The following is a 26,701-nucleotide window of genomic DNA, read 5'->3' on the forward strand; positions in this document are numbered from 1 at the left end:
GACAGGCCTGGGAATTCCTTCCGTTCCCCCTCCCCCCAGGCCCTGAGCAACAGCTCCGCCAGCTGCTGGTTTGGGCTGTGTCGGAGCTGCACAGAAATCCAGCTGCACAGGCTCAGAGTGTGGTGTGGTGGGCAGGGGGGAGCCAGCAAACGGGGGCGGAGTGTTGTCTGAAAACACTGCCCGTGAGGACTGTACCAAGGGGGAGGGAGGAGGGAGTGCAGGGGAGGGAGGGCGAGACAGGATCGAACCGTGAAGGAGAGAGGAGAGGAGGAGGCAGTCGGAGAGAGAGGGTGGCTGGAACATCAGGCTAGGACGGGCACCATGCGGCCGGCGTGTTAGTGCCGGGGAGGCGGGTGCAGTGCCACTGGCTGGGCTCCCCCTTTGCCCTCCCTTCCTGTCAACTCCAGACAGCTCCCCCCCCTCACCCCCTCCTCCCCCCTCTCCTTCATGCCGGAATCTCAACATCAACCTCCTGCTTCCTGGCATGCAGAGGAACTTACAAAGGTAGGAGCCGGGACGGGACGGGGTAAGAAAACAATCCAGGAGCCTTTTCGAGGGATGGTGGGGGGAGAAGGGGAAGGGGGCTGTTTAATTTTATTGATCAAGGGAGTGTGTGGGAATGCGAGGGGGGGGGGTTGCGGTGTGTTGGGTGATGGGGGTGCTGTACACGAGAAAGAAAGAGAGAAAGGCAAGCAGGTTTGGTATGGTAGGAAGTTGATCTGAGTGCCAGTACCTGATGGGGCGGGGGGGGGTGGTGGTGGTGTCGGGGGTGGAGGTCTGTTCTGCCTCTCCGCAGCCACAGAAGGCAGCTCAGGAATTTGCAGGGAGCTCTGCGACGCTCTTAGACAAACAGCAGCTGGCCCAACAGAGGGGAAGAGTTGTTTCTACTGTATGTGTGTGTGTATGTATGGGTGGTGTTTTGCAGCCCAAATAAAGTCAGTTCAAAAAATGGAGAATTTTCAAAGGCCACCCGTGGGGAGGGGTGGGGGCCGTAACTGCAGCAAAGTCCACACAGTCTCAAAAGCAAACTTGAAACCCCCCCCAGAGAAACGAAAAGTACTGAAGTGGACGGGAGCGGGGTTGAGGGGAAGGGGGGGAAGCTTTTGTTTTTGTCAGCTGGGGTGGGGGGGGAATTGAGCCAGCACTCGTGAGGGAGGCTGGGGAGAGGCAGGTAGCAGAGAGTGAAGGAGGGAAGAGGCCTGGAAAGGCAGACAGGGAGAGAAAGGGAGGGAGGCACTCTGGTAGGGGAGAGGGAATGAGCAAGGCTGAGATGAAGGAGGGAGGCTGGAAGAGAGAGGTAGGGGAGAAGGAGCATGTGAGGCTGAGAAGAGGAAGGGAGGGAGGCTGGAAGAGGCAGGTAGGGATGAAGGAGAGGGGCTGGGAAGAGGCAGGTTGGGAGGAGGAGGGGAGGCTGGGAGAAGGCAGGTGGAGAGGGAGGAGGAGGCTGGGAAGAGGCAATAGAAATGAGGGGGGCTAGGAAGAGGCAGGTAGGGATGAGGGAGTGGGGCTGGGAAGAGGCAGATTGGGGAGGAGGAGGGAGGCTGGAAGAGGCAGTAGGTGTGAGGCAGGGAGGCTGGGAAGAGATTGACAGATTTGACTGAGCAGCATCCCTGAGTATTTGCTGCGGCGCTCACTGATGGCCACTCATAGAATTTTCAGTTACAGCAAGAGGCAATTGTGCTTAGGGAATCTTCAACTGATGAAAGTCCCCAATTATCACCCAAAGGCAATGATTGAGTCTCTGCTCCCTTCCCCCCCACCCCCACTCCTCCACCGCCCATCTCCCCTACCGCCCATCTCCCCTGCACCAAACCTAACAACAAGAACCAAAAGCGACCTGCATTTCTGCAGCACTGTATTACCACTTCGGGGAACATCCTCCCCGGTGCCTCTGCCAGTCATACAGAGCATTTGGAAAGCAGGAAAAACAGAGTCGCTTGTTGGTGCACAGTAAGATCCCACAAAACCGCAAGGCCACCATGCATGATATGATGCTGCTCAAGGCCTCAATGCGGACCCAGGAATTTGTAATATGTGAAAATGCTCTGAACCATCTGGGATTCAGTCGGCTGGAGTGGTGGAAAAAAACCAAATCGCCCTGTAAATTGCCAGGCCGAAAGGGTTTGACTTATTTGGGTCTCTGTTGGTTTTGTGACTGTTGTTCTTCTGCCTGGGATGCTCTGTGATATCCGCCTGGGGCTCTCATGGTGTGTTAGATCATCCTTTGTATTGTGTTCATTCTTTCTTGTGTCCGTCTCCCCTGCCTTTCACACTTCAGTATTGAAAATGTGATTGCTGGCAGGCAGTTTGACTATGGGTAGAATCAGGGATGAGTCTATCTTCACCCTTTCTTAAATATGCGATTGGTGTGAGGATTGATTTCAGGCATCCTGGCCGATATTTTTGTTTCACCCTTCCCACCCAACACCTGTTTCCCTATTAAGCCCAGTAAAAAGCCTGGTTTAAGTCCAACCGATTTATTTGAGAGTAATTCACTAGCTTTCGAGGTTACCCTCTTCGTCAGGTGAATGGAGAGCTCTGAACTCTCCATTCACCTGACGAAGAGGGTAACCTCGAAAGCTAGTGAATTTACTCTCAAATAATCGGCTTGGACTTAAACCCGGTGTTGTCAGACTTTTTACTGTGTTTACCCCAGTCCAACGCCGGCATATCCACATCATCCCTATTAAGCCCACAGGCACAGATTGTATTATGCCACGTACTGCCACACGTGCTAAGCTAAGCCACTGGACATACGGTCCAGAGACCTGAAGTGTTCCGTGTGGCTCAGAACCTTTTCATGTTTCCTACCAGACAGTGATGGGATGCAGATCGCTGACCCTCTGGCAATGCGGCGCTCCCTCAGCGCTAGCAGTTAGAATATTGGGCTCAGCTATCTGGAGTAGGGCTCAAGTGCATGACTTCTTGACTCCAAGGCCGGAGCTAGCACCTGTCCAATGGTCCAAGAGGGGAAATGATGATGATTTATCTCGTGGTCGAACTATTAGTCTTTGTGACAGTAATGCATCGTGTGTGTAATGCAGTACTGTTCCCAGTTTGTCACACTTTGCTGGTGATTTGGTCCTGTCTCGTGTGACCGGACTGTCCTCTACCTGTGGCAGGAGCAGGCAGGTTTGGAGAGTGGGGCAGTGTTGTGTGTGATGGGGCGCGGGGAATAGCAGGCAGCCCGCTCAGGTTAGCCAAATCAGCGCTGAGAACACAAGCTCAATTGTGTGGACATTGTCGGGACTGGCATGGTGTCCCTGCCAGTTCTGGGCACACCTGGCATCGGGAGTAGAAAGCCTGGCCCCATTGCGTCTGCTCGATTGCCTGTGTTTTGTAAACAACGAAACCCAGCAACACCCCCGAGCTCCACGTCCCTACATTGTCCTTCTCCAGTGTTGTGTGTAGATCAAGTGTGCTTCGGTCCCTGTTGCCCAACCCCACCCCATTGTTCTGAGCGCTGTTGATCTCTAGTTTCTTTTCTTGGGGGTTTTCAGTAACTTTCTTGAATTGCAGTGCTGCACTGTCAGAAGGTCAGCACTAATGCAGTGCTGCACTGCCAGAGGATCACCGACCTGCATCCCATCACTGCGTAGTAGGAAACAGGAAAAGATTCTGAGCCATTTTGTAGTTTAGTTTGCAGTTTTGTTGAAATGTCCCGTAGAATTTGAAGTGCAGTGGTGTCTGATGGGTCAGTGAGGCCAGTGGATTGAGCGGGTCTGAGAGGCTGACTGTCCCTGTGTGAGAAAGGCAATGGCTTTCGTCTTAACACAGGACACTGGTGAACCCACAGCCTGTCCACATATCTGCCCTCCCCCATTTTCTGGCCTCTTGAGCATCTTCAGTTTAACCTCTCTGCTGTTGGCTGCCATGTGGTAAGCTGCCCAGGCCCTGAGCACAGTTAATTCCTTCTCTTATCTCCAGCTGTGTCTATCCTGCTTTCAGATGCTCCTTAAAACAACCTCTTGGACTAAATTTGGTCACCTGTCCTCTGCTTACATGGCTCAGTGTTGATAGTTGTTTCTAAGAAGGACCTTGGGATATTTTGCAATGAAAATGCGGTTATGTCGATGGAAGTTGTTATCATACACCAGGTACGTGTGCGTGAGGAAGTTGGCTTCTAAATGATTTCTCTACCCGTTGTAAACTTTTCATCCCTGTTCTGAGGATATGAACACTCATTCGGGCTCTTAATGCATGTGTTGTCCTTTTGGGTCAGGTCTCATTGCCCCACGGTTGAAAGACTGGTGGAGAGTAGGAGGTAATGAAGGGATGTTGGAATAGAATGGACTTATCAGATTCAGATATAGTATGTCTGTATTTGCATGTGCGTGTCAATGCATGCATGTCTGTGTGCGTGTGTATGCATCTGTGTGCACGCGCCTGGGCCTGTGTGTTTGTGATCTGAACTGCACTCTCCTCGTCCAGAGGAAGTTTACTGGATTGGGTGGATTGTTTTATGAGGAAAGGTTGGAGAGGCTGGGCTTGTTTCCATAGGAGTTTAAAAGAGTGAGGGGTAATTTCGTTGAAGAGTATAAGATCCTGAATGGTTTTGACAAGGTGGACGTGGAAAGGATGTTTCCTCTTGTGGTTGAGTCCAAATCTGGGGTGGGGACAGTGTTTTAAAATGAGAGGTTGGTCTTATAGGACGGAGGTGAGGACAATTTTTCTGAGAGTTGTGTGACTTTGGAACACTGTGTCTCAGAAGACGGTCAGGGCAAGGTCACTGAGTATTTTTCAGGCAGAGGAAGATAGATTCTCATTAGGCAAGGGATTAATCGTGAGTGACAATTGGATTCCTGATCTGTGACATGGACCCCTCCCAGGAATTGCTTTGTGTAAACAAGCCAATGCCCATGTCAGTTGGGCACAGCTGTGATGCACCTTGCTGTCAAATAGCTGTCCAACTCATTTTTAACTTTTGACCCATTTGGTGTGGGCGAGTTGCAAACATGGAGGTGAGACTGGGTTGAAAGGCAGGAAGGAGAATGGCTGGTTATTATCAGCACTGCCCTCGCTGTTTCCTGCTGGGCCCTGCTTTTGGGTAGCCCAGAATACTGGGAGTGACTGGTCCCAGACAACAGGCACAGCGGTATCATGGTCTGCTGACTCGAGGCTTACTTCACAAAATGCTTTTCCTGCTGAGATACAGTGATAAGCTGTAATTAGTGTCGAGGTTGTGGGAGTGACCAAGATAAAGCGAGAGGCAGAGAGTGGGACAGCAGGGAGAGAGATGCAGAGAGTGGGGAGGCAGGGAGGTGGCAAGATGCAAGGGGTGGGGGGGAGGGAGGTAAAGGTGCAGGGGAGAGGGAGGGAGGGAGGTAAAGGTGCAGGGGAGAGGGGGGGAGGGAGGTAAAGGTGCAGGGGAGAGGGAGGGAGGGAGGTAAAGGTGCAGGGGAGAGGGAGGGAGGGAGGTAAAGGTGCAGGGGAGAGGGAGGGAGGGAGGTAAAGGTGCAGGGGAGAGGGAGGGAGGGAGGTAAAGGTGCAGGGGAGAGGGAGGGAGGTAAAGGTGCAGGGGAGAGGGAGGGAGGTAAAGGTGCAGGGGAGAGGGAGGGAGGGAGGTAAAGGTGCAGGGGAGAGGGAGGGAGGGAGGTAAAGGTGCAGGGGAGAGGGAGGGAGGGAGGTAAAGGTGCAGGGGAGAGGGAGGGAGGGAGGTAAAGGTGCAGGGGAGAGGGAGGGAGGGAGGTAAAGGTGCAGGGGAGAGGGAGGGAGGGAGGTAAAGGTGCAGGGGAGAGGGAGGGAGGGAGGTAAAGGTGCAGGGGAGAGGGAGGGAGGGAGGTAAAGGTGCAGGGGAGAGGGAGGGAGGGAGGTAAAGGTGCAGGGAGAGGGAGGGAGGGAGGTAAAGGTGCAGGGGAGAGGGAGGGAGGGAGGTAAAGGTGCAGGGGAGAGGGAGGGAGGGAGGTAAAGGTGCAGGGGAGAGGGAGGGAGGGAGGTAAAGGTGCAGGGGAGAGGGAGAAGTAGAGGGAGGACAGAGAGGCGCAGGGGAGGGGGAGAAGTAGAGGGAGGACAGAGAGGCGCAGGGGAGTAAAGAGGGAGAGAGACGCAGAAGGAAGGGGGATGTCAGAGGAGGAATGGGAGGCATGCATTGCCAGAGAGAGAATGCATGGGGGAAGAGTGCGACCCAGATGGAGACAGAGACACAAAGTGGGAGAATCACATGGCGAGTGAGCGAATTATTGGGGGTGGGACGGGGTGGGGGAAGCACGAGATAGAGAACGGCAGACAAAAACAGGGTTGTGTAGATGTTGCTGAAACTCTCCAGTTGTGTTTGAGTTTTGTGTATACAGAGTGCTGCAGATTGAAGGAAATTCCAAAGGCCCACTTCCTGCGAATTTCCACCGAATAGATAGCTAGTAACATGGAAAGCCCGATGAACAGGGCAGTGACTCTGGGTGGGAATTGGCCGGACAAAGTGAAAACAGGAGTTTGTGGCAAACAGTTGTTCTTCAGATTGGAGGGGAGTGTAGAGTTCCCCTGAGATCTCTGATGTGTATTAATGACCTGGGTGTGCAAAGCATGGTTCCAGAGTTTGAAGATGATACAAACCTCAGGAAAGAATGAGACAGACAGTAGGAGGAGGATGTAGGAGGACTGGGCCAACACATGGCAGATGCCATTTAGCACACTGAGGTGTGAACCGATAGACTTTGGGAGGGGAGAATGTGGACAGACAATATAAACTCAGTGGTACAATTCCAGAAAGGGAGTGGGGGTTATGGTGGTGCAATTTAGATATAGAGAGATTTGGGGGAGGAGTTACGTAAATCATTGAAACTGGGTGTGTAAGTACACAAGTCATTGAAGCTGACAGGACCCTGAGGAAAAACCCCTCTTTATTCATTCCAACCAAAACTAAATGGATTACAGAAAAAACAAACATCAAAGCGGGAACCTCGATTTGATTAATCAGGGCACAGATACAACATGGAAATGATGATAAACTTTTATAAAGCCCCCAGTTAGGCCTCAGCTAAAGGCCTCTTTCTCTCTCTCTTTCTCCCACTTTAAGAAGGAGGTCAAGGGGAAGGCAGTGGGTGGAGATTTCCCTAGCATGCTCCCAGAGATGAGGAAGTTCAAAGGATGTGGTGAGACTGGGTGGCACAGTGGCACACTGGTTAGCACTGCTGCCTCACAATGGCACAGTATTAGCGCTGCTGCCTCACAGTACCAGAGACCTGGGTTCAATTCCGGCCTTGGGAGACTGCATGGAGTTTGCACCTTCTCCCCATGTCTGTGTGGGTTTCCCCCTACGGTCCGAAGATGTGCAGGTTTGGATTGGCCATGGTAAGAGCGTGGGGTTATGGGGGGAGGGAGGAACGGAGAGACTGGGTAAGATGCTCTTTCGCAGAGATAGTGGACGGCTTCCTTTGGCACGTGATTCTAATGCTGGAATTGTTCTATTTGGAACAAAGGTTTGGTGGGGGGAGGGAGTGTGATTTAATCAAGTTATTCAAGGTCATGAAAGGTTTTGGATGGAATGAATAAGGAGAAAGTGGCAGGAGGGCCACAGATTGAAGAGAATCAGTAAAGCCCAGAAGGGGAGGTTTGGAGATGAAGACACAATGTGTTTCTGCAGTGCGTTGTTGTGATCTGGGATGAGTTGCCTAAAAGTGTGCTGGAAGCAGTAAATTTGGGAGGGAATTGGACAAATGCCTGAAGAGAGGGATGACGCAGGTTTGTGAGGAAAGAGCAGGGGTGAACGGGATAGAGGTGTCGAAGATAGGCCGATCGGCCTTCTCTTGCACTGTATCAACCCATGATCTCGTTGCCGCCTTGTCCATTAACGACTCAAACAACTTGCATTACTGTAGTGCCTTTTCATGTTGCAGACATCCTGAGGCTCATGCAAGTGGGCAAACAATCGAGCTGTACATTAAATCCAGTTTCTAAATGCTTGGTCAAAAGCATTGGCTTTAAGCAGCACCTTGAAGGATGACGGCCACGAGGTTTGGGGAGGGAATCCCAAGGTTTTGCGGACAACAAAGCTGAAGGTATATCTGGCAGTGTATGAATGACAAAAACGGGGGATGCTTCGGAGAGCAGATTGTTGGAGCAAAGAGACCTCAGCATGTTGGGGGGTGGGGAGTGGCATGACATGGTGCCAGTGGGCGAGGCCATGTGGAGGGAATGGAGAGCAGGGATGAGAATTTTAAAGGAGCTAGTGCCAGGTCAGTGAACACAGGGCAATGGGTGAGCAGGGCTTGGTGCACATAAGGAGGCCAATTGGATGACCTCAAGTTTACAGAAAAGAGAATGGGATTGGCTGGCTGGGCATATTTTAGAAGCATCAATCCAGTGGTAGCAAAGAACTCACGTGAGAAGGCCCTGGTGAATAAATTTCAAAAAGCAAGCTCAGCAGGTCATTGGGAAGGCAAGTGGAATTTGGCCTTCATTTCAAAGGGAATGGAATATGAAATAGTAAAGTCTTGCTCAAACTATACAAGGTTCGACCACACCTGGAATACTGTGAACAGTTCTGGTCTCCTTATCTAAAGAAAGACATACTGGTATTGGAGGCAGCCTAGAGAAGTTCTATTAGGTTGACCCTTGGTATGGAGGGATTTTCTTATGAGGAGAGATTGAGTAGGTTGGGCCTGTGTTCATTAGAGTTTAGAAGAATGAGAGGCAACCTTATTGAAACATCTAGGGTTCTGGGGGATTTGACATGCTGGAAGGTTGTTTTCCCCTTGTGGGAGAGTCTAGGACCAGAGGGCATAATCTCAGAGTAAGGAGCCACCCATTTAAGACAGAGATGAGGAGGAATTTCTTCTCCCGGAGGGTAGTGAATCTGTGGAATTCTTTACTGCAGAGGGCTGTAGAGGCTGGGTCATTAAATATGTTCAAGGTTGAGGTGGACAGATTTTTAATCAGTCACGGAATCAAAGGGGTAAGGCAGGAAAGTGGAGTTGAGGATTATCAAATCCAATCAGTCATGATCTCATTGAATGACAGAGCAGGCCCTATGGGCTGAATGGCTGACTTCTGCATCTATCCTTGCCAAGTCATTTAAGAACTTTGAAAGTTTCAGTGAGATCATTGCTCATTCTTCTAAACTTCAGAGAATGCAGGCCCAGTCTCCTCAAATGCTCCTCTTCAGACAGTCCTGCTATCCTGCTGAACCTCTTGCTGCATTCCCTCCATGGCACATACATCCTTCCTCAGGTGAGGGGACCAAAACTGTGCACAGTGCTCCAGGTGTGGGCTCACCGGGATTCTATACAATTGAATCAAGGCATCTTTACTCCTGTACTCACATCCTCTTACGAAGAAGGCCAACATACCATTCGCCTTCCTAATTGCTTGCTGCAATCTACTTGTTAGCTTTCAGCAATTTATGAACAAGGACATGCAGGTTCCTTTGGACAGCAGCGAGCCAATCTCGTACTGTTGAAAAGATACTCTGCACACAGACCATCCTCTTGAGAACGTTACCCTGTACATACCCCATGATCAAAAATCAAAACGCTGGAACATCCAAAGATTTACAGTTTTCAGGCATGGCCTGCCTAGGTATCCCCACACCACCAGCCTGCTAAGCAGTGTGTCCTGTTGGGTGTCTTATCAGTCTCTCTCACCTCGGAAGACGCTCACCCGAGTCAGCTGTTGGTTCAACAAGCAGCAGTTTATTCAATACGATCTTCATAAAGTGGAAAGCTCGCTTGGAACGATCTATAAAAGATGATTCTGAAATGTACAGTTTTCATCAGTTATTTATACCCCCTTCGTGATACTTCGTCACTAACTTGCAAAGTTCTTGTACGTCTAATTCAGTACGTCTGCAGTTACAGATGAATTTGCAAAACAGTCGGGAAATGACCTGACCTTTAAACTGTGTCAGTGAATCACGACCTTTGCTTTATCTATTCTGACGATTCACTCCTTTGTCCAGTCACACTCTCGTTTTGGCCTCACCCTGAATTCTGAGTTTCACCGACAGGTTACGTTCCTTCCTGCATCTGACTCTAGTGGGTTTTCATTTTTAAATTGCAACCATTTTTCAAACTTCCATTGGCGATTGGGTCAAACCTGCCGTGGCTACATTCGGGGTCAGGTGTCTCAAGCAAAGGAACCCCTGGAGTCATAGAACAACAGGCCCTTGGGCCCAACCAGTCCATAACCGACCATGCTGCCCTCCCAGCTAGTCCCAATTGCTCGTGGTTGGCCCATATCCATCTAATCCTTCCCATCCATAAACTCAACCAAATGCTTTTTAAATGTTGCTATTGAACCTGCCCCAATTGCTTTCTTGGGCAACTCATTCCATATGCACACCACTCTGTGTGAAGAAGTTGCCCCTCAGGTCCCTTTTAAATCTTTCCCTTCTCGCCTTAAACCTATGCCCTCTAGTTTTCAATTCCCCTTCCCTGGGGAAAAGATGATGTGCATTCATCCTATCTATGCCCCTCACGATTTCACACCGTCAGGTTTTCTGTGCTGTGTAGATCCGTGGGGGGCTGGGATGCCTTATTGATGCTCTTAATCACGTTTTGATTTGATGTTTCACTGATGATTTGCTCTTTTTGGCACACAGTCCCTCTTTAAGGGGCTGCCCTTTTAATTTCTCCCTCTATTAATTCAATTTGTTCTAATTGGTGAATTGATTTGTCACAAATTAGGGTAATCCCAGCTTGCACCACTTCACAACCCCGAGGCCAATGTTTGAACTGGAACAGATCTTGCTGATGAACCTCTGTATGTATGTGCTACTCTGATGCTGTTCCAAACAAACATTTCCCATTTAGGAAGAACTCTGGGATGTCCACATTTAAAAACCACCCACCTTCCAGCCCATCCTTCACCAACGCCAATTGAAGCTTTTTTCCAACTGCCAAGAGATTCATGCTTCCAAAAGTCCAAAGCAGTGTAGAGAGTGCAGCGGTGAAGGTAATAGCGGAATCAGGAAAGCACAGAGAGGGTTTCAAAAGCGTTGGCAAATAAAATCGAGGAAAAACCCAAAGGCATTTTATAAAAACGTGAGGAAAGAGAAGATGACGGAGGAGGAAAGAATAAGGGCGATGAGAGACCCAAGGAGGTGCGTGGAGATGAAAGGCATGGGTTTGGTCCTGAACGAATACTTTGCCTCTGTCTTCATCAGTGAGGGAGGATGGCACAGATGTGACGGGCCAGAGGGCCGCCTCCTGCGATTTAAATTTTTGACATTCCCCCATGGGTGCGTGGTTACTGTGCTGACAAGGCCTCGGGCCTACTTGTCAGGGGCTCTTTTGCAGTGTATAGTAGCAATCCTGGGATAAGTCAGTCTTATTTTCTCCAGCGTTTAATGGCAGATGAAGCATAAGGGTGGGAGAATTGGGCAGGGAAGATGAAGGGAGTGTGTGCGATCATGCTGACTTGGAGGGAATTGTGGAGCAATCTTTTAGCTGTAATGGCACATCTCGTCACATCCCCAAGACATCATTACCAAGTCTCAGTCTTTGCTTACAAAACTGTGAGGTCAGTTCAAAACTCAACGACTCCTTGTGAAGTGCATCCTGGTAATGTGAGGCCACCAGTTCATCAGTTTTTTATGGATGACTTGGGAGTCATTTAACAGGATTCTGGTATTCCCAACCCCACTCCCAGGGTTTTCAGCAGGCTGGTTTGGGTCAAAAGCCCATCCGTTGCATTCCCAATCTGGCAAGCTCTAGTGTAGACATGTCCGAGTCTTCCATAACTTACATACAGTTGGATCAGCTTTTCAATGAATTGTGGTTCACACACCTAAAAGGTGGAATGAACTGTAGCCTGCATGGGCGTCTTTTTCAGCAGACCCTCTCCATGTCCTTGATGCCAAAGTATGCCCCCCAAATAAGCATGCCCTGCACCCATCTTTACTCAGAGGGTAGTAAGGGTGTGGAATGCCCTGCCTGCAGCAGTTGTGGACTGACCAACTTTAAGGATGTTCAAATGGTCAGTGGATAGGCATATGGATAACATTAGAATAGTTTAGGTTAGAGGGCCATTAGATTGGTTCCACTGGTTGACGCAACATCGAGGGCCGAAGGGCCTGTACTGTGCTGTAATGTTCTATATTCTATCTCTATACCATAGAAATGTTTGAGGCATGCCTCCTAGTTTGCCTTCCTCCCCTACTGGGATCTTTGTTTTTAACTTCTTCCTGTCCCCTCCCTCTCTTTTTATCCTCTCCCTCTCTAGCTCCTCCCAAACTTTCTGTGCCTTTTCTTGACTTTTCGCCCTTCTGTGCAGGCTCAGGGGCCTTTGTCTTCAGCTCCAAGTCCCGTTGGCTTTGCATGTTGGAGGACTTCAAGAGGTCTCTGCCGCCCTCTGAGATTTTGTGGAGTTGGAAATTGTCTCCTTACCATTGTACGGTTGCCAATCTCACTCTGACCTGGCAAATGGGAGAGATTAAGCAGCAGACTGTGGACCCGACAGTGTCGCCTGAATGGTGCATGGCCTCACACAGGCCGAATTATTAACCGAAGGTTGCAGAGAGGCCGGCCTTGTAATCCCTGGGGTCGAGAGATTAAGGGGTGATGTAATTGGAGTATTTAAAATGATTAAGTGATTTGATGGAATAGATAGAGAAAAAGTATTTCCTCTGGTGGGAGTGGTGAGGGTGGGGGTGGTGAGGGAGTGTAGAACAAGAGGGTAGAGCCTTAAAATGAAAGCCATGCTGTTCGTGGGTGCTGAAGAAGCACTTCTCACACAAAATAAATCTGGAACTATCTCCCCTCCCCCAATCTCCACAAAAACCTTTCGAGCTGGGGGTGGGGGGGGGGCGGTGCGTGGTGTGGTTTTAATTGAATATTTCAAAACTGGGGTTGATAAATCATTCTCAGGTTTAAGGAATGTGCATTTACCAAGGTAGGGCATTAGATGGAGATCAGCCACATTCTAACCAAATGATGGAACGGACAAAGAACTAAGAAAATTGCAGCATAGGAACATGCCGTTTGGCCCTCCAAACCTGCACCAACCACGCTGCCTGACTTAACTAAAACCACCTACCCTTCCGGGGACCATATCCCTCTATTCCCATCCTATTTATGTATTTGTCAATACGCCCCTTAAAAGTCATTACCGTATCCACTTCCACTACCTCTCACGGCAACAAGTTCCAGGCACCCACTACTCTCTGTGTAAAGAGTCTGCTTCGCACATCTCCTTTAAACCTTGCCCCTCACACCTTAAACCTGTGCCCCTAGTAATTGAACTTGGACTCGAGAGGGGCAGAATGGCCTTCTGCTGTTCCTACCTTCTGATGTGGTGAGGGGTTGGAGGATGGTGTGTGAGCAAGGGACAGGACCTTGGAAGAGGTCTCTTCCAAGTGTTAAAATTGAGTTAGGGTAGCACAGCAGTTAGTACTGCTGTCTCACAACACCAGGGACCTCAGTTCGATTCCCAGCTTAGGTCATTGTTTGTCTCCCCGTGTCTGCATAGTTTTCCTCTGGGTGCCCCAGTTTCCTCCCACATTCTGAAAGATGTGCTGGTGAGGTGTACTGACCCAAACAGGCGCCAACCTGTGGCGGCGAGGGGAATTTCACAGTAACTTCGTTGCAGTGTTAATGTGAGCCTTACTTGTGATTAAAAAATAAACTTTTACTTTAGGTGTTTGGGTCTGTTAGCCAATGCCGTACAATAAGATTTTTACAAAAGAAAAGGATTTGTGTTTCTACAGTGCCTTGCACAGCTTCCGGACAACAGGAAGTTGTTTATGTCCAATGAGGTACTGCTGTGTCATGGCAAAGTCAAAACAAGGCAACCAATGTGTGCACAGGAAGCCCTCTCAAACAGCAGTGTCATTGTAATCCCAACTGCTTTTCTTAGTCATATTAGTTGAGTGATAAATATTAGCCCTGTAACACTGGGGAGAACTTGGCAGCTCTCCTTGCAACCGTAGCTATGGGGTCTTTTCAGTTCGCTTAAGGGGTTTAGCATCCCATCTGAAAGATGCTACCTCTGACAGTGCAGCACTCCCCCAGTGCCGGCCAACTGACAGTGCAGCACTCCCCCAGTGCCGGCCAACTGACAGTGCAGCACTCCCCCAGTGCCGGCCAACTGACAGTGCAGCACTCCCCCAGTGCCGGCCAACTGACAGTGCAGCACTCCCCCAGTGCCGGCCAACTGACAGTGCAGCACTCCCCCAGTGCCGGCCAACTGACAGTGCAGCACTCCCCCAGTGCCGGCCAACTGACAGTGCAGCACTCCCCCAGTGCCGGCCAACTGACAGTGCAGCACTCCCCCAGTGCCGGCCAACTGACAGTGCAGCACTCCCCCAGTGCCGGCCAACTGACAGTGCAGCACTCCCCCAGTGCCGGCCAACTGACAGTGCAGCACTCCCCCAGTGCCGGCCAACTGACAGTGCAGCACTCCCCCAGTGCCGGCCAACTGACAGTGCAGCACTCCCCCAGTGCCGGCCAACTGACAGTGCAGCACTCCCCCAGTGCCGGCCAACTGACAGTGCAGCACTCCCCCAGTGCCGGCCAACTGACAGTGCAGCACTCCCCCAGTGCCGGCCAACTGACAGTGCAGCACTCCCCCAGTGCCGGCCAACTGACAGTGCAGCACTCCCCCAGTGCCGGCCAACTGACAGTGCAGCACTCCCCCAGTGCCGGCCAACTGACAGTGCAGCACTCCCCCAGTGCCGGCCAACTGACAGTGCAGCACTCCCCCAGTGCCGGCCAACTGACAGTGCAGCACTCCCCCAGTGCCGGCCAACTGACAGTGCAGCACTCCCCCAGTGCCGGCCAACTGACAGTGCAGCACTCCCCCAGTGCCGGCCAACTGACAGTGCAGCACTCCCCCAGTGCCGGCCAACTGACAGTGCAGCACTCCCCCAGTGCCGGCCAACTGACAGTGCAGCACTCCCCCAGTGCCGGCCAACTGACAGTGCAGCACTCCCCCAGTGCCGGCCAACTGACAGTGCAGCACTCCCCCAGTGCCGGCCAACTGACAGTGCAGCACTCCCCCAGTGCCGGCCAACTGACAGTGCAGCACTCCCCCAGTGCCGGCCAACTGACAGTGCAGCACTCCCCCAGTGCCGGCCAACTGACAGTGCAGCACTCCCCCAGTGCCGGCCAACTGACAGTGCAGCACTCCCCCAGTGCCGGCCAACTGACAGTGCAGCACTCCCCCAGTGCCGGCCAACTGACAGTGCAGCACTCCCCCAGTGCCGGCCAACTGACAGTGCAGCACTCCCCCAGTGCCGGCCAACTGACAGTGCAGCACTCCCCCAGTGCCGGCCAACTGACAGTGCAGCACTCCCCCAGTGCCGGCCAACTGACAGTGCAGCACTCCCCCAGTGCCGGCCAACTGACAGTGCAGCACTCCCCCAGTGCCGGCCAACTGACAGTGCAGCACTCCCCCAGTGCCGGCCAACTGACAGTGCAGCACTCCCCCAGTGCCGGCCAACTGACAGTGCAGCACTCCCCCAGTGCCGGCCAACTGACAGTGCAGCACTCCCCCAGTGCCGGCCAACTGACAGTGCAGCACTCCCCCAGTGCCGGCCAACTGACAGTGCAGCACTCCCCCAGTGCCGGCCAACTGACAGTGCAGCACTCCCCCAGTGCCGGCCAACTGACAGTGCAGCACTCCCCCAGTGCCGGCCAACTGACAGTGCAGCACTCCCCCAGTGCCGGCCAACTGACAGTGCAGCACTCCCCCAGTGCCGGCCAACTGACAGTGCAGCACTCCCCCAGTGCCGGCCAACTGACAGTGCAGCACTCCCCCAGTGCCGGCCAACTGACAGTGCAGCACTCCCCCAGTGCCGGCCAACTGACAGTGCAGCACTCCCCCAGTGCCGGCCAACTGACAGTGCAGCACTCCCCCAGTGCCGGCCAACTGACAGTGCAGCACTCCCCCAGTGCCGGCCAACTGACAGTGCAGCACTCCCCCAGTGCCGGCCAACTGACAGTGCAGCACTCCCCCAGTGCCGGCCAACTGACAGTGCAGCACTCCCCCAGTGCCGGCCAACTGACAGTGCAGCACTCCCCCAGTGCCGGCCAACTGACAGTGCAGCACTCCCCCAGTGCCGGCCAACTGACAGTGCAGCACTCCCCCAGTGCCGGCCAACTGACAGTGCAGCACTCCCCCAGTGCCGGCCAACTGACAGTGCAGCACTCCCCCAGTGCCGGCCAACTGACAGTGCAGCACTCCCCCAGTGCCGGCCAACTGACAGTGCAGCACTCCCCCAGTGCCGGCCAACTGACAGTGCAGCACTCCCCCAGTGCCGGCCAACTGACAGTGCAGCACTCCCCCAGTGCCGGCCAACTGACAGTGCAGCACTCCCCCAGTGCCGGCCAACTGACAGTGCAGCACTCCCCCAGTGCCGGCCAACTGACAGTGCAGCACTCCCCCAGTGCCGGCCAACTGACAGTGCAGCACTCCCCCAGTGCCGGCCAACTGACAGTGCAGCACTCCCCCAGTGCCGGCCAACTGACAGTGCAGCACTCCCCCAGTGCCGGCCAACTGACAGTGCAGCACTCCCCCAGTGCCGGCCAACTGACAGTGCAGCACTCCCCCAGTGCCGGCCAACTGACAGTGCAGCACTCCCCCAGTGCCGGCCAACTGACAGTGCAGCACTCCCCCAGTGCCGGCCAACTGACAGTGCAGCACTCCCCCAGTGCCGGCCAACTGACAGTGCAGCACTCCCCCAGTGCCGGCCAACTGACAGTGCAGCACTCCCCCAGTGCCGGCCAACTGACAGTGCAGCACTCCCCCAGTGCCGGCCAACTGACAGTGCAGCACTCCCCCAGTGCCGGCCAACTGACAGTGCAGCACTCCCCCAGTGCCGGCCAACTGACAGTGCAGCACTCCCCCAGTGCCGGCCAACTGACAGTGCAGCACTCCCCCAGTGCCGGCCAACTGACAGTGCAGCACTCCCCCAGTGCCGGCCAACTGACAGTGCAGCACTCCCCCAGTGCCGGCCAACTGACAGTGCAGCACTCCCCCAGTGCCGGCCAACTGACAGTGCAGCACTCCCCCAGTGCCGGCCAACTGACAGTGCAGCACTCCCCCAGTGCCGGCCAACTGACAGTGCAGCACTCCCCCAGTGCCGGCCAACTGACAGTGCAGCACTCCCCCAGTGCCGGCCAACTGACAGTGCAGCACTCCCCCAGTGCCGGCCAACTGACAGTGCAGCACTCCCCCAGTGCCGGCCAACTGACAGTGCAGCACTCCCCCAGTGCCGGCCAACTGACAGTGCAGCACTCCCCCAGTGCCGGCCAACTGACAGTGCAGCACTCCCCCAGTGCCGGCCAACTGACAGTGCAGCACTCCCCCAGTGCCGGCCAACTGACAGTGCAGCACTCCCCCAGTGCCGGCCAACTGACAGTGCAGCACTCCCCCAGTGCCGGCCAACTGACAGTGCAGCACTCCCCCAGTGCCGGCCAACTGACAGTGCAGCACTCCCCCAGTGCCGGCCAACTGACAGTGCAGCACTCCCCCAGTGCCGGCCAACTGACAGTGCAGCACTCCCCCAGTGCCGGCCAACTGACAGTGCAGCACTCCCCCAGTGCCGGCCAACTGACAGTGCAGGTTAGAGGCCCAATCCCCTGGAACAATTCCTGAAATCGCTATCTGCTTACCCATGGCAGGAATGAATCCCAGAGAGCCAGGACCGGCAGCAAAGGGAAGAAAACCATCCATCACCATTATGCTTTTCCATCTGGTGTGGTTGTATAATGATCAGGTGCTAGATGCCTCTCTCCCTCAACCAGGGGCTAAAGGTGCCTGATTGAAATCCTTACCCTCCCTCCTCACCAGCCCCTGGTGCAGTACGGAACAGTGAAATAATGACTATTTTAATTATTCATTTCATATGCCTTGCCCTTCCTGGTTCTGTCAAAACAGGTGTTGACAGCTTGCTTTTGACCCTGGCCAGACCTGGCACAGTCAAAGACCAACTGAGAGAGCTGACCCATCGATGGGGAGGTAATGGAGAAGGCGGAAGGGATGTTATGTCATGGAGAATGTGGATTTATTTTTGTTGTGATTTTCTGATATGCTTGTGCTATCTGCCAGGCCCTCAATGCGATCCTTGTTTCAGGATTTGAATAATATGGGTTTGAGGGTACAATTGACCTCTGTATTTAAGCTCACACCCTCCCTCCCTAACCCTTTCATTATCAGACTGTGCAGAGAAGCAGATATTTTAATAAACATTTTGTTTTGCATGCCTCACCCCTCCTTCTTTTGCTAGTCTCTTCTGTTTGTGCGTGCCTGTTTAGACACATCCCAGTGGCACCCCATTAGTCTGCAACCTTCCTCACAGGGCTCTGTTCAAGTCCAGCTGCTGTTACTGTGTACTTGACCATCACTTGCCACAGATCGGTTGGCGGAGGAGTCTGGTGTCTGTGTCCGGGGAGGGGGGTGAGTTGGCAGTGTGGCACACCCCATTGCAATGTTGACGAGATGGTGGGTGGGCAGGGATTATTTGGCAATGGGGCAGGGTGGGGTGTGTTTTGAGAATTTGTGTGTCCCATGTGCCCTGAGGGTAGGGGGGAGGGGTTCCCGTGTGTTATGAGAGAGGTCTCTGTGATTTTTTGAGAGGATTTTGTTTCTCCCACTCCTGCCCTGTGTATTATGAAGGATCCCATGTGTTACTGGGAGGATCTTTTCTTAATGCCTGGTATTGGAGGTAGGGTCAGGAAGAGGGTGTACCACTATGTTCAGTGGGATCCCACATCAGTTTGGGAGGTGGGATCTCCACATTTTTGAGGGAGGGCTTGTTTTGAGGATCACAGTGTGTTTGGATAGGGGATTCTGGTGTTTTATGTTGGATAGGGAATGGGGATGATTCTGATGTGTTTCGGACTCACTAAGTGTTCAGGAGATGCGAGGTTCAGGACAGTGCTGAGGGAGCGCTGCGCTGTCAGAGGGTCAGCGCTGAGGGAGCGCTGCGCTGTCAGAGGGTCAGCGCTGAGGGAGCGCTGCGCTGTCAGAGGGTCAGCGCTGAGGGAGCGCTGCGCTGTCAGAGGGTCAGCGCTGAGGGAGCACTGCGCTGTCAGAGGGTCAGCGCTGAGGGAGCGCTGCGCTGTCAGAGGGTCAGCGCTGAGGGAGCGCTGCGCTGTCAGAGGGTCAGCGCTGAGGGAGCGCTGCGCTGTCAGAGGGTCAGCGCTGAGGGAGCGCTGTGCTGACCAGTCCATTGAGACATTAAACTGATGCCTTGCTTGCCCTCGTAAATGATGGTAAAAGACTCCACCATTGGATGAAGAGCAGAGTATCCCCAATGTCCTGGGCCAATATTGATGTTTTAACAAAATCATTCAATGGATTGTGGGATACGTGTTCAGAGTGCTGTACATGGACGCTTGCTGTGCCCAAATTAGCTGCTGCTTTCTGGATTTGAAAAGTGACCACACTTCAGAATTGCTTAATTGGCAGTCTGCCCTGTAGTCATGAATAGCCCTGCACAAATACATGTCTCCTCCTTCTAAATAGTCAATAATAGGCTGACAAACATGTTTAATTGGTATTTTCTGTGTATCGTCTGTCCTTTGTGTGTTTACTATGAGGTAGTGCATGTGTGTGTATATACATGAGTGTACGTTTGTGTGTCTCTCTCTATAAAGACATATTAGTGTGTGTATTGATGTGTTGCTGTGTATTTTCTGTCATGTGTGTATATATCTGTGTATATACATGCATATATTTGTATATGTGCATGTTTACACATGTATTAGTATATATTTATATGGTGTGTGTGTATATATATATATATATATATATATATACTTGTGTATACTAGTGTGTGTCATATTTGTACGCACTTGTGTGTATGCATGTACTGGTGTGTGTGCACTTATGATTGTGTGTATGCATCTGTTCATGTCCATACATGTGTGTACATGTTAGTGTCTGTTTATAATTGTGTGTGTGCCTGACATGTGTTTTTGTGTCTGGTTGTACAGTACAAGACAAGAGTGTGCAGTGAGAGTGGAGCCTAGCTAGGGAGCTGTCCTTTATAGCCCCCTGTGTGTAATTGTCTCCGACTCTGTCTCAGTGCTCACCTTTGTGTAAGAAGTCTGTGTGTGTGTGTGTGTCTCCTGCGAGTACAGTGAGCATAGTGTGGGCGCTAGCTGCTCCAATAGGTGGGACTGGCTCAGGAGATTCCAGTGGGTTTTTTAACGTTTTACTGAGCACTGATGTCATACTTTCCTTGGCCTGGTAGACTGTCCTCAACAACTCCAGTGAACACTGCCTCCTTTCATTATACCCTCTTCCCAACCTCCTATCCACTCCTGCACTGCAGAAAAGAAAACCTTTGTCACATCAGAGTTGTTGGGGTGGGCGGGCGGAGATGGCATTAGAGGGAGGGTACACCTTTAGCAATTGAGTCAGCATCTCTGATCTCTCGCACTGATCCCTGAACAGCTGCCGGCAACTGTGGACGTGTGGTGTGTGTGTGTGTGTTGGAGGGGGGGATTGCGGAGTGTATGGACTTGGAAGGAAAGGGAAGAGAGGTGAGGCAGACAGGACACATGGTGCGCTGGAGATGAGAGTGACTTGTCCTGGGGAATCGCTTGCAATGGGGTCACCTTTTTTGTTTTGAGGCCAGGGGTGAGTGGAGCGTCTAATCTCGGTGGGAGAGGATGAGAGGTGGCGAAGTGACCCCCCCTCCCCCTCTTCATGTGGTCGGCAGGAGGGTGAGTGGGTGGGTTGGGGGGGGGAGGGGGGAGGGAGTTTTATAAGGGTGAGGTACGTCTGCATGACAAGCAGGAGGCAGGATTGCATCCCTGCCAAACTTTGACAGTGAGCCGGCGAGAGATCTTTATCCGGGTGTACTGTAGTTTAGTTGGTGGACTGACTCCTGTTCTTAACTGTTTTTTTGCCAAAAAAATGAAAGTTTGGATGAAACCAGCAATGAATTACTGGGTGAGTGATTGGACTCAGTATCTGGCCAGTGCTGGAGCTTTGTTTTTCTTTTGGTACAGCCTGATTTGCTTTTGAGTGGCCCGCTCCCCCAGTGGCTGAGCTTTGAGTGGCCCGCTCCCCCAGTGGCTGAGCTTTGCGCGGCCCGCTCCCCCAGTGGCTGAGCTTTGCGCGGCCCGCTCCCCCAGTGGCTGAGCTTTGCGCGGCCCGCTCCCCCAGTGGCTGAGCTTTGCGCGGCCCGCTCCCCCAGTGGCTGAGCTTTGCGCGGCCCGCTCCCCCAGTGGCTGAGCTTTGCGCGGCCCGCTCCCCCAGTGGCTGAGCTTTGCGCGGCCCGCTCCCCCAGTGGCTGAGCTTTGCGCGGCCCGCTCCCCCAGTGGCTGAGCTTTGCGCGGCCCGCTCCCCCAGTGGCTGAGCTTTGCGCGGCCCGCTCCCCCAGTGGCTGAGCTTTGCGCGGCCCGCTCCCCCAGTGGCTGAGCTTTGCGCGGCCCGCTCCCCCAGTGGCTGAGCTTTGCGCGGCCCGCTCCCCCAGTGGCTGAGCTTTGCGCGGCCCGCTCCCCCAGTGGCTGAGCTTTGCGCGGCCCGCTCCCCCAGTGGCTGAGCTTTGCGCGGCCCGCTCCCCCAGTGGCTGAGCTTTGCGCGGCCCGCTCCCCCAGTGGCTGAGCTTTGCGCGGCCCGCTCCCCCCTCCATTGACGTTGGTGGGAGCTTCCTGTGTGCTTATCAGTGCCACATTCCCCACATTGCAGGGGTTGAATGGCCTTTTGAAGCTGGGTGATTGACTAAACCACAACGTCCTCATTTGTCCTTATCTTTCCTGTCACATCAGCTGCACAGGTTCCTCATTTCAGAGAAAATGTGAACAGGGTAATAGATTTTAGTGTGGCACCAAACCGATGAAGAAATGTCACAATAGATTACTGAGGGCAGGCTGCCAAATACTCTGCATCTCTTACTCTCTCTCCCTTCTTGCTTCACTATCTCTCTTTCTCCCTTTCTGTCGATCCCTCCCTGCTTGCTCTCTTCTCTACTCTCCTCTCTCTCTCTCTCTCTCTCTCTCTCTTCCCCTCTCTCTCTCTCTCTCTCTCTCTTCCCCCCCCCCCTCTCTCTCTCTCTCTCTCTCTCTTCCCCTCCCCCCCCCTCTCTTCTCTTCTCCCCCCCCCCCGTGTCCAAGGATGTGCGGGCGAGGGTGATTGGCCATGGGAAATGTGTAGGGTTATGGGAATAGGGCTTGGATGAGATGTTCTGTTGGAGACTTGGTATAGACCTGATGCTCTGAATGGCCGCCTCCTGCATTGCAGGAATCCTGTGAACCTGAGTCCCTGGTGCTGTGTGGCAGCAGTGTCAGCCACTATGCTACCCTCTGCTACCCCTCTTCTCCTGGAATCACTGCAGTTGGTGCGGTGAAGAGGGTGTAAGCTTTAAGGTGTGAACCCAGTGGTGCTCATCATTTGTCGTGGTCAGTATGGTGGGGCTTTAGAGGTGTTGCTCTGGTCTTGGGGCTGGGAGATGCTGCTGAAGTAAGTTCGACGAACAACACAACATGGCTTCCTGTAGATTTGACTTCCTGCAGCTCCTGTGGTGGAGTGGGAGGATATTACAAAGGTGATTGAGTACAACTTGCAGCCAGTTGACTGTGGGCCTCATTTACCTGTGGTTCTCATGTGCGCCTTGTGGTTACGAGCTTGTGCCAAAACCACCCTTCAGCTAAATGCTGCCTCGCACCTCGCCCAGTTCTCTTTGAATAAAACCCTATACGTTGCTGCATCTGGAATATATCAGAAAAAATACTCTGCTGTGTTTATACTTCCTGTCTGCAAAAAGCTCACTTCCTGTTGTCACCTTGCAAGACCGTTCTCAATTCCTGAGCCCCCGTTACTACGGGCAGCTAGCTCTGTCAACTTAGAGTGTGACGGAGGCCATTCAGCCCCTTGAGCCTGCTGCACAGGAACAGAAGGAGGCCATTTAGCCCCTCAAGCTGATTGCGCAATGACAGTCAGAGGCCAGTCAGCCTCACAAACCTGTTATACAGGAACAGGAGGAGGCCATTCAGCCTTTGACCCTGTCACATTGGAACATGAGCAGCCCCATTTAGCCCCTTCAAACCAATTCATAGGAACAGGAGGAAGCCATTCACTTCCTCAAGCCAGTTATAGACAAACAGGCCATTCAGCCCCTCAAGTTGGTTTCAGAGGAACAACAGGAGGCCCATTCACTCCCTCGCGGCTGTCACACACGATCTAGCTTAATGACAGAATAGGAGGAGGCCATTCAGCCCATCTAATGCTTTGCCATTCAGCTAGACCATGGCTGATCTGTATCTTCACTTCATTTACCCTCCTTAGTTTGCTTGTCCTGAACACCATTACCTCCCCTCAAAAAAGCTACCAGTCTCACTTCTGACATTTCCAACTCGCACCTCAGCCTCATCGGCACTTTTTTATAGGTAAGGGTGGTGTGGAAAGTTTGAGATTTCCACTGCTCTTTCGCAGGAAGCAGCCTGATCTTGTATTTAAACCTGCCGGAGGAAATGATTCCTCGCTCACTTCTCTGTCAAATCCTTTAATGGTCTTATGCATCTCAGTTGGATCATCCCTTAATCTTGTAGACTGAAAGAACATGGAAACCTGTCTGCACCACCAATTTAACTACTTCGGCCCTGGTGCCATTCTGGTTAACTGCCTACTGCAGTTGTACCAACTTGCTTGTGTCATCACATTGATGCTGGGCCTCAGGCGGCACGGTGACACAATGGTTAGCACTGCTGCCTCACGGCGCCAGGGTCCCGGGTTTGATTCTGGCCTTGGGTCACTGTCTGTGCGGAATTTGCACATTCTCCCCTTGTCTGTGTGGGTTTCGTCCAGTTTCCGCCCATAGAAAAAAGATGCACAGATTAGGTGGATTAGCCGTGCTAAGTTACCTCTTGGTGTGCAACAAATTGAGTTTGATGAATTAGCCATGGAAAACAGGTTACGGTGATCGGGTGTGGGATGGGGCCTGGGCAGATTGTGGTCAGTACAGACTCGGTGGGCCGAATAGCTTCCTTTTGCACTGTGGGGATCCCACATAGGGATTCTCCGAGTTCCATCGCCAGTGTCTTGGAGGGTGGCGGGGGTTGGGGCACCGAGATTCCACCCCAGCCCCCAGATTGTTTAGAGTCTACAGTGCAGAAGGAGGCCGTTTGATTCATCGAATCTGCACCAGTAACAATCCCACCAGGCCCTATCCCCATAACCCGACATATTTACCTCCCAATCCCTCGACACTAAGAGGCAACTTATCATGGCCAATCCACCTAGCCCGCACATCTTTGGAGCCCAAATTTCCAGCAGTTTCCTTATTTAACTGCAGGGGAGAAAGTGATTCGTGTTCTCTCAGTGTCAGGACTGAGGAAGTGCCGCAATGCTTTATGCATGTAATATTTAAAACCCCCCGCCTCCACCCTCTTCCTGGCCTGTCAGTTCAATGTACGAATGTACATACGTCCAAACTAGGAGCAGGAATAGGCCACTAGGCCCCTCAAGTCTGTTCTGCCATTCAATAAGATCATGGCTGATCTGATTGTAACCTCAACCCCACATTTCTACCTAATCCCTGATAATCTGCTGCCCTGTTCTCCCCCCATAGAAACTAGAAGCAAGAGGAGGCCATTCAGCTCTTTGAGCCTGCACTGCCATTCATTTTGATCATGGTTGATCATCAAATTCAGTATCCTGATTTCTGTGCACCCCCCCCTCCCCCATCCCTTGATCCCTTTAGCCCCAACAGCTACATGCATAGAAATATAGGAATGAGAGTGTGAAATTGGAGTGAGTTGTTGGGGGGAGGGTGACAGACTGGATGCCAGTGTGGGTCAGCATGGGAGGGTGACGTGAGTAGGGAATGATGTGGGTGAGAGCCTGCAATTCTGAAGGAACTGCCATTGATTAACTTGTGAGTTATGAGCATTGCTGGTTACACCAGCAGTTATTGCCCATCCCTAACTGCCCCTTGAGAAGGTGGTGGTGAGCCCCCTTCTTGAACTGCTGCAGTCTTTCAGGTGTAGATACGCCCATAGAGCTGTTAGGGAGGGAGTTCCAGAATTTTTGACCCAGCGACAGTGAAGGAACGACCGATATATTTCCGAGTCAGGATGGTGATCAGCTTGGAGGAGGACCTCCAGATGATGGTGTTCCCAGGTACCTGCTGCACTTGTCCTTTTAGATGGTAGCGGTGGTGGGTTTAAGAGGTGCTGCCTAAGGACCCTTGATAAGTTGCTGCGGTGCATTTTGTAGAGAGGACATACTGTGTGTCAGTGGTGCATATTGTGAAAGTTGAGGGTGGTGGATAGGATAGCAATCAAGCGGGGCTGCTTTGTCCTGGACGGTGTTGAGCTTCTTGAGTTTTGAGGTGAGGAGAAATTTCTTTCCCCAGGAGGTGGTGAATGTGTGGAATTCACTACCACAGAAAGTAGTTGAGGCCAAAATGTTATCTGAGTTCAAGGAGAAATTAGATATAGCTATTGGACAAAAGGGATCAAGGGATATGGGGGGAAGGGGATCAGGATATTGAATTCAATGAACAGTCATAATCAAAATGAATGGTGGAGTAGACGCGAAGGGCTGAATGGCCTACTCCTGCTTCTAGTTTATCAGAGCTGCACTTATCCAGGCAAGGGGAGTGCATTCCATCACACTCTTGTGTGCCTTATAGATAATGGACAGGCTTTTGGAAGTAGGGAGGAGTCATTTGCTGCAGTGTTCTCAGGATAGGGGGATGGGGAATTCTTGTTTGGGGCTTTTGGTGAAGGTGTAGGTGTTAGACGGCTATGATGGATTTTTGGTACATCCTGAGGTGATAAAGGCAGTATGGCAGTATTTAAATCAACGTATTTTGTTATTGGGAAATTCAGGATGTTCAGGACTCAGTGAGCTGTAGGGATATTGAAAACCCTTTCACCAGCCTGCATTGGCATGGCCAGGCATTGCCTCGCCACCACTACCACCCTTCTCTCTCTCTCTGTCTCTCTCTCTCTCTCTCTCTCTCTCTCTCTTCCTCCCCCTCCTCGGGGTGGCAGCAGCTGTTTGTGTGCTTGCTGCCTTGCCTGCCTGCTGACAGCCCTGGGCCTGTATATATCTTGCTGGCCCGCGCTGTGGCCATCATGCCAACCCCTCTGCCTGCCGTGCCCAGCCAGGCAGGAAATGGGCAGCTTTCTTCCAAAATTGATTCTGTGCAAGAAATATCAGCTTGATGTGTGAGAGAGAGAGAACCTCCCAGTGACTGCCTTTTCGTCTGGGGTTTTCTCTCAGTGAAAGTACCTCTGCCTTTCTCCCACTTTCAGTATTAACATGTAACACATATCTCTCTCCTCCCTCCTTATTTCTGTCACTTTATCTCTCTATTTATCCTCTATCTCTTTCTGCCAGCCCACCCCCAGCCCCCCTCCCCCCCCTTCAGCCTCAGCTTCTTCCCCCTCCTGCTCCACCCCCGTCCCGTTCCACCCCTGTCCCACTCCACCCTCCCTCCTGTTCCATCCCCACTCCTGCTCCCCTTTGGGACAGGTCTGTCACTGTAACATTGGGCTACAGTAATAGGTGGGGACAAGTCTGTCAAAGTGTAACACTGGAGTACAGTACTGGCAGGAATGGGTCTGTCTCTGTGTAACACTGGGGTACAGTACTAGTGGGGATGGGTCTGTCACTGTATAACATTGGGGTACAGTACTGGTGGGGAAAGGTCTGTCACTGTGTAACACTGGGATACAGTACTGGTGGGGACACATCTCTCATTGCATAACACTGGAGCAAAGTACAGGTAGATGCAGCATCTAGGAGTATTCCGTATTTGGGAAGGACAGTCAAAATGGGAAAGGCATTGGAGTTACATTACTGGTTA

At 52.4% G+C, this 26,701-nt stretch overlaps 1 protein-coding gene across 1 annotated transcript in view; it reads left to right on the forward strand.

The window, feature by feature from the left end:
* Positions 1–425: 425 nt before the first annotated feature.
* Positions 426–26,701, forward strand: part of LOC145353751 (rho guanine nucleotide exchange factor 12-like) — an 85,990-nt gene continuing 59,714 nt past the window's right edge. Inside the window, exon 1 of the mRNA XM_080204525.1 lies at positions 426–504. Coding sequence (XP_080060651.1) covers positions 448–504 — 57 coding nt within the window. The 5' untranslated portion in view covers positions 426–447. The remainder of the gene's footprint in view (positions 505–26,701) is intronic.

The sequence above is a fragment of the Carcharhinus amblyrhynchos genome, chromosome 16 (genome assembly GCF_965287045.1).
Source record: "Carcharhinus amblyrhynchos chromosome 16, sCarAmb.v2.hapA, whole genome shotgun sequence".
Lineage (NCBI taxonomy): Eukaryota > Metazoa > Chordata > Chondrichthyes > Carcharhiniformes > Carcharhinidae > Carcharhinus > Carcharhinus amblyrhynchos.